We start from the raw sequence: 12,739 nt of genomic DNA, 5'->3' as shown, positions 1-12,739 counted from the left end.
GAAAGGAAAATTAAAATCATAGTGAACATATGAGTTATTTATGTCAGTGGGATATGGTATTGTTGAGTATGATTTGCAGCAAAGACTTGTTGTTCAAAATGAGTCGTTCGAGCATGTTGCTGATCATGCGGATGCTGACACTTTCTTAGCATGGATTTTCAATCCTTATATGAGCGTTGTCAATTCATGTCAACTGTCATGATTTTAAGGCATGGTATTTGTCCTACTGCCGCATCTCTTTGCTTATGGTCATTAAATGGTTTCTCTTTTTAAACAGTGAGGCTGGAGAAAGATATGCCAAAAGGCTTGGAGATTTTGTAAATAAGCGGCTGAAAAGTGAACGAACAGCCTCCGTATTTTCTGAACTATGACCTTACATTTTCTTTTTATGTTGATATATCTTTGCAATCACTTATGATGAGTGTATACAAGGTTTAGGGATAGAATTAAGGTAGTTTTAGATAGAAAGAAAAAACTGCAATATGTGGTGCAATGGATAATTTTAGGTGTACAAGATGTGAAGGTTTGAAAGAACTGCATTTTGAACAGAATCATGTCTATCATGAACTGGGGATGGGGTGTATTCAAACAGCCATTTTCATCAGCTGCATACCAGAATCCTGCATGTGTATTGAGGAGCCTCTTCAAAAAGTAACAACTTTTTGGGTTATAATTGTAGATTTGGACCAGCACGTTGCAGAGAACTATTCTGACAGCCCGCCATATTCTTGGATTTCCAAAGGTGAGACATTGTAAGTGATAAACTGAGTGAGCAGAGCTGAGTTTCCATGATATCACGATTAGTACAAGAGAATTTGGAAAATATATTGAGACCAGTTTAATCTGTTCCAATTTGAAAGATTCCACTTTAGACACTCAAGAAGTCCAAGATCCAAACTCCCAGTTCACTAGAAACCTCACTATCACCTGTGTTCAAGTCCTAATTTGAAAACACTTTATGTGTGGGTTTTTCATCAATACAACATACCCTTTTCTTAATATGTGAACATCATCCCCCCACCCCAGCAGCTGCTGTGAGGATCCAAACTTCTGTTCTGTTAAAAAAGGCTTTATGAATAGTGCACTGCAAGAGGAATCAATAGATTTGTCCATCTTGTGCTGTCTTATTCACCAGATTAGGATCTGCTAACTGACATTTATTGCGCATTCTCTCTTAAAGAACATATTGAGATCACTGTTTAATCACAGGAAGATAACCTTGGGCAATCTTCTTTGACCAGTGTGTGATCTTCACAGTTGATGTGTGTAGAGTGGTCTCTAGGCTGCGGAGGTTGAAAATTCCAAAAGCCAAAGATCCGAGACTACTATTTTAATTCTCTTGAAGTAGTCTCTTGGGAAAAAATTATGGTTGAAGAAGTTAATGATAATTATTTCTTGCGATTAAAGCTCCCCTCAGTGCAGCAGCAGCATTGAAGATGTGCAATCAGATGCTTGCAAGTGTTGGTGTTCTTCCCAATAGATTTGCAATGATATTTAATATGTCTGGTTATTTATTCAAAGGGCACAACCTGGCTCGCTAAGGGTACCTGGTCAATTGAGATGTTCTGCCTAAAAATAACTTGGTTAATCAATCACATGTGGGCAAAATTCAGGAAAAATGAAATTGGAGAATTTCATTATGAAATTGGAACGCATTGGCTTGCCCTCTCCAAGGCTTGAAGATTGTACATCAAAACCAATCATTAGTTTTGCAAGGCTTTGGAACTCTGAAGGCTGAGATCTAAACAGCCTTGCCTGTCGCAATCCCATCCTGTCCAATTCAGTTTGTTCTTCTTATTTACTTCTCTTCACCTTTTTGTGTCTTTTATTCCACTTTATTATAATCTGCACTTTATTAAAGTCATGTACTATTTCACTTGTGTGGCAGCCACTTATCTTAAATTGTGTGTTCCTTGGGTTGTAAAACTCCCCTTTCTTGTTTGCTCATTTTTTCAACAATTCTCTCTCTTCTCTGAACATTTGTAACGTGCCCGCTCCTCAAATCGCGGGATACGTCTTAGCAGCCCATCGAGAAATATGTCTAGAAGATGCCGCCCGGCACTCCCAAGGAATGACACGGGGTTTGCCAACTAGGGTCTCTCGAGTCTGCCCCGCAAGGAACTTATCCGGCCATTCCCACTAGGATCGACCTGAAGTCCGGGTTCCTTGTAATCGGGTCTTCCTAACAGCCTTCTAGCATTGGCCGACAGCCGCTCCACTTTACGCAGACACAACTGGGCCAAAGCAGACTCATACTGCACTTGGTTCAAAGAGAATGGGAAACGAGAGGGATGCATCGTTCAACCTCTCTGCCCGTAGGGCGTAGTCCCATTCCGGTCCCCTTAAACGGTATGAATCAGGGTTCTAGCCAACATTGTCTAAGGCCATCGACTGACTTTTTCCTACCATTTCTCGTTAACATTTCCTTTGAGGAAAGCTTTCCGCTAACCGAGACCACCCTTCCGTAGGATAGATCCATTGGTCACATCCACCACGCTTCCCTCGGGGATTGTTTTAGTTATATAAATTACCTACCACATTATGTTTGACACATAAAAGCAGCTTCCTTAATTAACCTGTTAGTCACAGGTTCCTTTACGTAATTTAGGGCACTGACACGAAGACAAGATAAAACAAGATCAAACACTTCCTTAACTTATCTTCAGATTAATGTTTGTCTCCCGCCCATACAAGAGAATTAAGTGTTCCTTTCTGCCTCCGCAGAAAAAACCCTTTCGTCTCCCGGCAATAAAACCCGAAGGTTTATCCTGCCAAGATTTCGCCTTGTAACTAGTATCAAGGCCTCGAGATCCCATCTCAAGTCACGTAGAACACTTGTGTAGGGTCCGAAGGCATTGGGATTTACGGCCAGAGCCCCCACTGGCACCCAAGCGTCCTCCTACGCCAAGTAATTTCCACGGAGAGACCTCTCGTGGCGAGTTCAGTTCACATTCCTGGCGCAGATTCATAACCCCCTTGGTTAGGGTTTGGCGGTTCGTAGGGGGTAGCTAGTGCCATCCTTCCTTAATTAACCCTTTAGGAAATCAACCACAGCTGAAGCAACCAGCCTAATAACATTTACTAGGGAAAACATCCCTTTTGTTCCCATGGCAATTTATCCTTACAGTTTCCGCCATGAATATATAATCACTTGGATATTCATCCAGATCCACAACCAATCCTTAAGTATCATTTCGGGATCAACCAAGCTGAAACAACCAGCCTAACATCCTTTAATTAGGAAAACATCCTTTTGTTCCCATGGCAATCAATCATCACAGACTCGGCCATGAAATCATCAACCACACCCCACTTGGGTTAACATCCAAAACCACGTTAACAAACAGTTGAATGCACAACCTCTTGCTTCAAGGCGTCGCAATCCCATTGCATGCACAACCAGAATTTAACTTGGATGTATCAAAACACTTTTACAACCTTTTCAAACAACCAAGCATAACTTGGGTCAACAATCCATCTTTAACAAGATCAACCTTCGTTAAAACCATTTCAACAGTTCCAAGCAACATGCTTAGCATGAATCAACTACCCTAAAGTTTGCTCTCCCCCTTGGGTTAGGGCTTCGCAGGGTCGATTTAACAAGTTCCTTCTAGATCCTTTAAATGAACTAAGTGATTTTATCTTGACCTTTATTAATCGTGGCTACCTATTTAGGGTAGAAGATCAACCCAATTCCTAGATTAGCTATCTAATATCATAGGTCACCAGGTGCTAACCCATATTGCTAGTACATCACCAAGAGTACATTAACGAGATTCCAACCTGATTAGCCATAGGTTATCCGATCTTCATCTATTGGCTAGAGTTTGGACAAGGATCTCTAAACGGAATTTCTTTTAGAACTACTGTTCTAACAATGTTTATCGTGCAATCCCATTGTGTGTGCAAGTTAGCATATATCGACATGTGCATGATCTAACTGTTACTTTAATGTGCTCTATCATCCTTGCGCATGAAAAATTGGTTTGCAATCTTAGGATGCTATTATATTTTTTTGATAAGGGAGTATTTTTATCTCTTTCGATGTGAGGCTCCAATTCTTTTCATGAAAATAATGCAAGATTCTAGCTCTTTCTAAATGCAAACTAAGGTAATCCATTCAGCGTATAATACAAAAATATATTCTATTATTAATTAGTAGAATGTTCTTCATGCAAGTGTTTGTGTCAGGCATTTCGGCATCTTATAATGCGTTTTCCTTAATCAAATTTACCTATCATTTCATTGACCTTAAACATGAAATATCTTATGATTATTATAGCTATCGCAACTAGATTCATGCCTAGGTTCTTTACCTATCAAACCATGCAATATGAATTTTATTATGATCCCCTATCCTCATGAGATAAGCAAGATATTGAAGCAGTACCTGATTGTGGGGAGAAACTTTAGTGTTTACCCTTGGCAGTGTGTTTGCATGGGTGGTGGCATCTTGACCCGAATCTTCGTCCGTGGTTGTGGGATTCCCATTCACTTGGGAAGATCTCTGCTTCGGGGCCATCCTCAATTATGAGACTCTCTGAGTCGTGGGGAGAAAGTCTGTAAGAACCTTGGCCAAGAGACAATGTACGAATGCCACCTGAGCATATCTTGATGATGAAGATATACTCCCAAAGGCACAAAAAGGGAGCCCGGGCGTGAATTGGGCTAGGGGGGGGGGGGAAGGTTGGAAAAGTTCTAGAACCTTCTCTCTCTCTCTCTCTCTCTCTCCTTTCAGCTTGTCGAAATCAAAAGGGGGGGGGGGGGGGGGTGTTACATCACGGCCAGGGGGGCGCTGAAACCACGAGGGCAGGGGGGGCGTCCTGGCGGCCTGGCGGAGCAGGGGAGGAGCTGGCGTACTGGGAGGGGGGGGGGGGAAGCTTGCTGAAGGCGTAGCAGGGGGGCTGCCTGTCATCGAGGGAGGGGGAGGAAGGCTCCCCTTTATAGGGGGAGGGAGGACGGCGCCACCCGCCACCTGGGGGGGCTGCATGCCCCCCCATCACACAGCTCACTCCCTCTCTCTCTCTCCCCGCCATGCTCACGGCAGGGGGAGAGAGAGGGAGGGTAAAAAAATGTAAAAAATGTAAAAATTTCTTTTGGGGGGGGGGGGTTCTTATGGGAACATTACAACATTCTTCATCGTGATTTCAACTACACCAATCACAAGATTTTTTATTGGGTATTCTATGCTATACCTTATGGTTCATTAACTCCACAATCTCCTACAATCCTTCAATCCTACGTGAGTTCACATCTCCACACTCTCAAGCAGCAGGCATCTTCCCCAATGAAAATTCTTTTTGTTAGCTAAAATATGGTTCAATGTCATGATAATTGTCCAAGTGCATGCACCATTACCTGAAAATAGCTCATTCATATGGGCTCTTCATCCTGTAAACTGGGGCCATAGGTGCCTCACTCGACTATTTTGTCAACAAGCCCTCCCAACTGACCATGATTGACCACCAGGTGTCTCTCCCCCAGGTCCATAACTTCAGCAATTTCTTTGCAGTGATGCTATGCAATTACTTTTGGAAAGAAGTGCCTGAGAGTCATGAGATCCACAACTCCAAGTGTCTGCTTTTTCCAAAGCCCATCAAGTGTGTAAGGGTGTTCCTAAGGAGGATATATTGACTGAAAACTAAAACCCCCAACACCCCAAGCCCTGCTCCCCGGGGCCCTAAAACCCTGGGCCCCAGGACAAAACGGGAGAAAAATCCTGGCCCCCCACTCTTCCCTGCCCCTTTTACCTCCCCTTTTATTTATATAGATGTATGCACAAGACAGGTCTTGGTATTTCCACATTTCCTAGGTTGTGTTCTGTAAGGTGAGGTAGGGTCTACAAGTATGGTAGGCTGCAGTCTTATCACATTCCTTTAAAGGTGTATAGTGAACTTTATTTTATGTACTGTAGTTTATGCATTAAATATGAGCTCCTTTTTTAATGCAATGGAATCCATAGCCTTAAAGTTTGTCCTTTTCCTCTGATTACCAAGATGAACCATACATATCTAGGCTGTTTCTTAAAACAGGTAAGTAGAAAGTGTTCAGGGGAATCTTTGTGTGGATTTATACATCTATGATCAAACTGGTTTTACATGCAGGTGCAATGGCGTGCTTTAGATGAGATCAATGCAGGTGTCTGTGAGGGCATGACATATGAGGAGATTAAAAAGAATATGCCAGAAGAGTACGAGTAAGTATCTGAGATTTTTTCAAGCACCAGAAAGTCCTGCATCAAATGAATGCATGAAGCCCTTCAACATGTGCTATTTGAACTAAATGTTCATGTTGTTGGTGTTGTGAGTTCTTTTGTTGTCATGTTTCTTTACTTACATCTTAAAGTTGCAAGCTGTATGAACAAATTTCAAGGTACTCCCTCTTGCTGTGATAATATTTTATATTACATTGTGAAAAGTGTTGCTTGTTATTTTCCAGAGTTTTTCTTCAGTATACTTTGTTTTCACACTATATTACTAAGGTTAAGCCTGCATGTATATCCATAGATGCAGTAGTTTGAGACTGTTATGATGGGACAATCTAAACCTTGGTCTTGGAGAGTGTAGAAAGAGGGGAGCAGTGATTTAAGCTAATCCGAAGGGTAGAGTTAACAACTGATGCCTTTCAAAAACTTGGAGAGTTTCTGACCTAAGAGGGCCTGTACGCCATGAACATGGTGTTACTATCAAAACCCAATTTTGAAAGTGTGCGAGAGATTGTTTTAATGAGTGAGAAATCATTCAAATCATGACAATCTAGAGAACTCACAAAATGGTTGATAGCCACTGTCAATGACACACAGACTTTTGACACTGTAATGTCTTGAAATGATATTTGCACATCTTGCACGAATGATGCTAAACTACTTAGTATTTATTACACATTATAATCTGTAAATTGTCCACATCAGCCACAGTTACTCATGAATTCGAACTCTCCCAACCTTTTTAACTGCACATGTAGTACATTGCTTAGAATTACCATGCTTGCTGAAGGTAGCACTTGCAATTCTCCTGCTTAGCATGGTAACCATTCAATCAAAACTCCCTCTTTACTCGGACTGGTGTTCCTATGCCAGTGCATAGAACATGGTTGGTCTCATTGCAACAATACACTTTTAAAAATGAATCAAAAGAAGGTCAACTGAAAGTTGAATGATAATCTTCATGATATGACACACAAGTTAGCACCTGCCTTTAAAACATGGAGATGCTCTCTATCAGCAAGTTATCAAACAGTATGATGTCAGATCTTTGCTCGAGAGTAATTCACTACTTTTTAATGCATCCTACTGGTCACGGATGATGAATTGTTGGTTTACAATCTGAAATGAAGCCTTCAGTGATAAGCTGGCAATAATATACCATGGTGCTCTCAAACGATACGTGAGCCAGGCTGGATGGTTAAGAAAGTACGAAAAAAAAGCTGTATTATGCTTTGGCTGTGGTTGATTCTGTTTTAATGGTTCAATTCTGAGTGCCATTTCATGAAACATAGTTGATTCTTTTTGAGTTTGGAATGATGTACTATATCTTTTTGTCATTGAATGAGCTAGAGCTGTATTGAATTTCTGATTGGTTATGACGTCCATGTGCTGTCATATGTGCACATGCATGATAACACCAACATTTCACACATGCTTGCTCAGTGCTCGCAAGCTGGACAAGCTGCGTTATCGGTATCCTCGTGGTGAATCCTACCTTGATGTCATTCAAAGGTGAGTCATCACTTTGATAACCAAAATAATTTCCATTTTATATCATTGTGATGCTTTAACTGAATGGGCTTTGGACTTCAGGTTGGAACCTGTCATTATTGAGCTCGAGAGACAACGTGCACCTGTAGTAGTCATTGCACATCAGGTGTGGTATGGATAATAGATTATCCATATGTTGTATTTTCTGGAGATTTTGGTGATCCATAGCCAATTTAAATAGCTGATATGTTTCTAAGTAATATTGATTGGTGGTGGCAAAAACAGGCTGTGTTGCGTGCCCTGTATGCATACTTTGCTGACAAGCCCTTGAAGGAGGTTCCACACATTGAGGTAGGATTCATTTCAAAGCATAGGTTTTAAAAATAATACTGGGCTTCAGTTGAAGGAGTTTCATGTTTAATAGTGGGTGAGGTTGTGTTACAGTGCCATAAACTTTTGTCCCTTGGTTACCTGCCTAGTACTGACAATACTACCTAACGATGCAGGATTGGTTAGAGGCAGCTTTTCAGTGATAGGTCTAGGCTTTGAGGGAGGGTTTGAAGGGTCCTGTCAAGGCTTGTTTCAAACCGTCACATTGTGGACGTGAAAGTTTGATAAGTTGCTGAAGTTGTGTCCTGTTAACTCATTTCACATTTATTAGGACATTGTGGAGGCTTGGCATTGTGCATTGCACCTGTCTCACTTGGGGTTTTGCTTTTCTTTTTTGCATTTAGACATTGATGAACTACTTAGCTGTTTGATAGAACTGGTAGGTATGGTAGAGAATCACACAGAGATATGTGAAGGCAACTTACAGCCCTTTACACAGAGATAGTTGTTGTTACCTCAGACTGGTCTGCTGTCTGGGCTGTATCCCCAGGACAGTGTAGTCTTGCATGATCCACCTTACATTCTTAGGTGAAACATGATCATCATTGATATACTTTAGCCAAGGAGGTGAGATGTATGTGGAAGGTGCACACGTGCAGGTCCTACTATTTCCTTGGATGTTTACACTCAAATTGAAGGTCTGTCAGCAGCAGGTGTTTCTCAAAAATGAATCAATCCACATGCATCCACAGTAGATTGAATGGGACATCTTCTGTGTGTATTGTCCTCTTCCCATGATGTGTGGAACGTCCCCCTAGGATCCAACTTGCACACGAGACACGACACAAGCTATATCCACAAATAAAAGGCATAGGATATCAGACTCACCTCCTAGCTAGATATCCAAAAGAGCTCATCTTCAGGGCCTAGGAGCTAGCCGCACTTTGGGTCACGACCACATCCCAAGGGCTGGCATCCCATCCCACCAGCCCACACCATTTTGGTGTATGGATGCATTAGCCAATGTGTCAAGACTCCAAGAGTGGTGATCAAAGAATGAATGTGCATAATAGGGCCTTGAGTTCTATAAACAGGACTTGGCTGCCATAACCCTGAAGTGTCCTTAGTGCATTCGTACTAAGTCAATTGATAACCATTGTGACCAATGCTACTAGCGTCCATCCGGTGGTCCAAGGAAGTAACACTTCCCCCGTTATGGATGATTGTTGTCCTTATATCCTCAGGGACAAAGTGGAGAAAGTGACTCTTCAATGAAGGTACTGACTTCCATTGTAGCCTCCATCTCGGGTCAATTTTTCCACTTGGCCAAATACTTGGGATAAATGGTCAGACATGATTGTTTAGTCCTAAGGTTAAGAACCAATTCGGATTCACATGGAATATAATGAGTAGTGTTCTCAAGCTGTGGGACTTCCCCAATCGGAACAATCAGTTCTCCTTGTTCCAGTCGTTCTTTCAAACGACTCACAAGGAATAGAGGGTGAACTTGGATTTCAGTAGGTAAATCTAGCTTATAGGATCCACTAATTATCTTCTTAGTAACTTGGAAAGGACCACAATACCTTGAAGACAATTCATAGCACTTTCCGGTAGACATTGAATCGGAGTCCTTTGAGACTTTAAGGTAAACCCACATGCCGTCTTGGATATCTTGAGGAGTAGGATGTTGATTACAATAATACATAGCATGATCTTGGGCCATTTTAATGCTTTCCCTAGCAATTGTCAATCTCTCTTGTATATCGTGCAGAATTTCCACCCCTCTGAGCTTTGTGGCAATTGGTGGTTTCAGTTTGCAAGAGAATTGTATGGCTTGCATGGTCACACAGATTTGTTGCCTCACAACTTACACTTTTAAGGATTTTTCAAAGAATCGAGGACCACATCTTTTGCCTCACAACTTACAAGCACATTGTCTAGAGGTAATCACACACGTATAGATAACACAATGGCCACGAGCAATCTCGTAGAATAAAGTAGCTTATAGTTTGTAACCTTCCTTTTGAGAGCTACCTGTGTAGCTGATTTTCCAATAGGGAATATGGCCAAACTAGAATACCTTTTGTGATTCCACATCAAAGATTGCTTGGGTTCCAGGTTTGCTGCAACCACATCTTTCTTCTATGTTATCAGTAAATGAGGGTCATCCAAACTATGGGTACAGTGATAACTATAACCTTATTGTCTTCAGACACAAGAATAACATCATTCACTTGGGCTAGGTGAAGCTCTTTGATGAGGTCATTAGGTATTTAGGCTGTGATTAGTGGACTTCTTAGAGCTGCAGTATCAACATGTATGGCATCTTTTGTTGATTGATACTTATTCATCTTAATGCCTGCTGTTATTACCATTTGGACCTATGAACGGTATGGTCAATATATACATGTTAATTCTTGTTGTTAGTTCCTTACTGGCTTATGAAACTCATGGCTGTTTAATGTGACTGTTCATCTAGAGTTTGAACCTGTCACCTTATCTCTCCAATAACCATAGGCCATTTCTAAACGTTGCTGGAGAATGCCATGCTTTGGTGACCAACCATAGTGTTTAAACAAATTAACCTGACCAAGAGATACAGCCGTGTGGTATGTTGGAAATCCACTGGTATGTTGAGTGGATCTTTTACTATCATTTACAATCTCTGATGTAAACTGATGTCATCTCTATTTTCCGAGCTCCACACATTGTATATAAGCAAAGTTGTGCCTTTTTTTTCCTTTTGGGTGGAACTTTTTGTAAATCTCTACTATTGCACTGTAATTTGGAACTGCATGAGTTAAAGGCATATATGAGGTGATGTTGCATTCTTTTGACATGGTGTGCTGGCAGGTCCCTCTCCATACAATCATTGAAATCCAAATGGGAGTTACTGGTGTGCAAGAAAAACGGTACAAACTCATGGATAGCACTAGTTGAGATACATGCACTTGAACAGCTCGAGGAGCTCCACAGTTGCAGTAAAGATATGATGGCATTCAGGCCACTTCTTTCCTAAGAGTTCTGGGAAAGGTGGTATTTGATCCGTGTTTAAGCTGGATGTCTAGATAATCCATGCCCCTCAATGGTCTGCCATGAGGCAGCAGTGAATGTAGGTGCTTGTGGCTGTTCTTCATGTGCTTTAGGGTTTGTTCTTTCTGTGCTTTTGATGTATGCATAGCAGGAATGCTCTTGATTATTTGAAAGGCAAGGTCCTATTCATGTGACAATAAAATGCAAATGGGTTCTGGTTGAATCTTTAATAAGATGAGCTCCTTGTTGGCCAGGCTGCCTTTCCATCATACTGAACATTGTGTTTGTTATTGAGCGTCCTCTCCCTTCAGGATGAGGTGGGGCCACAGGTCTCATTCTGGTTTGAGTCGAGAAAGGATTTCTCTGAAGTACCCCTTGTTATTGGATGCACTCACTGACTAGTGGGATATTGATGTCAATCAATCCGATTCACTTTTATTTGAACCGCCTTAATTACTTTGAAGGAGGACAATCTATGCTATTCTGCATAACTAATTCATGTTGTCAAAGGGTTAAATAGGGCCGTGCATGAGAAATCTAGAGGGAGGATTCATCTCGGGCATCAAAATGCTTGTGGTTCCTCTAGGATGGCCTATATGTATGTACTCTGTGTGTGTGTGTGTGTGTGTGTGTGTGTGTGTGTGTGTGTGTGTAATAGGTGATTGTATTGATTATGAAAAAGTATAAGATTACAAGATATGTGCCGTATGCCAAGGTACTAAATCATCTTTGACTAAGATATCAAGATCATCTCTCTTTAGAGCTCTATGTTTTACACATAGCCATAGTTAGTTTCCTTTCTTATTTTGCTTTGTGCTACATATTTATTTTGCCCAAACAGTTGTACCATCATACACATGATTGTAACTCATGGTCACATAGGTCATTTTGGCCTTTTGTAGACGTTAATATATCATTTCATTTTTGTGTGTGTGTGTGTGTGAAAGCTTAAATTAAATGAAAGTATTTATATTAGGCCTTCTGGCCAACAATTTCGAAACCGTGAAAGTTCTAGTGATCACAAGTTAAACCAAAAGGCTACCAAAACATAGCACACTGACATCATGTAGAAGGCACAATAGAAGTAGAATGAACAATATCTAGCCAAGGAGTAGCGATGTCAATAGGGAGGACCATGTCCATTGAAACCATGAAAGAGAGTTGCCATAACAGTAACTCTCAAACACAAGCCACATGACTGGAGATAGCATTATGGGTCCCAAATGTATCTAATAGCTATCCATTTGAGAAAATGGAAGAGGAAAGGATGATTTGACTACAAAGTGGACAAAGAAGGCATCTTGCCTAAGACCCAAGAAGATACGAGCATTTATTGGCAAGTCACGGAGGTTCAAACACGGGAAACAAAGATTCGAATTTGTCTCACCACAAGCAAGAGATAAAGAGATAAATTGGTCTCATCACATGTAGTGCAAAAGGTACATCAACCTAGTGAGATATTTTGAGCACATAGCACATCCTAAGTGGGGAGACTCCCAATAAAGTAACATCCATACAAAAACGATCCTCTAGTAAGGAATCTTAGACTTTCATAATTGGAGAAATTTATACCATCATTTTCCTTTTGAATGATGGACACGTGATACTCCATTGCTCTTCTCAGTGATTTATCTCTTGTTCTTTGCTATCTTATGGTAGATGTGATTAACTAATATTTTC

General features: G+C 41.1%; 1 protein-coding gene across 3 annotated transcripts in view; it reads left to right on the top strand.

Moving 5' to 3' along the window:
• F2KP (fructose-2,6-bisphosphatase) overlaps positions 1-11,512 on the top strand; it is an 85,658-nt gene extending 74,146 nt beyond the window's left edge. For 2 of the 3 annotated variants that reach the window (XM_087682953.1, XM_087682954.1), the window contains 7 exons: positions 278-353; positions 680-742; positions 6,105-6,196; positions 7,649-7,717; positions 7,799-7,862; positions 7,982-8,047; positions 10,880-11,512. In XM_087682953.1, the coding sequence (XP_087539079.1) occupies positions 278-353; positions 680-742; positions 6,105-6,196; positions 7,649-7,717; positions 7,799-7,862; positions 7,982-8,047; positions 10,880-10,966 (517 nt within the window). In that variant the 3' untranslated portion in view covers positions 10,967-11,512. Of the gene's footprint in view, positions 1-277; positions 354-679; positions 753-6,104; positions 6,197-7,648; positions 7,718-7,798; positions 7,863-7,981; positions 8,048-10,879 lie in introns of those variants that run through there. The other variant, XR_015691608.1, reaches the window with a different exon arrangement.
• Positions 11,513-12,739: the final 1,227 nt, after the last annotated feature.

The sequence above is a fragment of the Lygodium microphyllum genome, chromosome 8 (genome assembly GCF_053477565.2).
Source record: "Lygodium microphyllum isolate KBCC chromosome 8, Lygodium_microphyllum_v1.1.10, whole genome shotgun sequence".
Classification (NCBI taxonomy): Eukaryota; Viridiplantae; Streptophyta; class Polypodiopsida; order Schizaeales; family Lygodiaceae; genus Lygodium; species Lygodium microphyllum.
The sequence above is the reverse complement of the archived record's forward strand: the minus strand, read 5'-3'. Positions and strand labels throughout refer to the sequence as shown.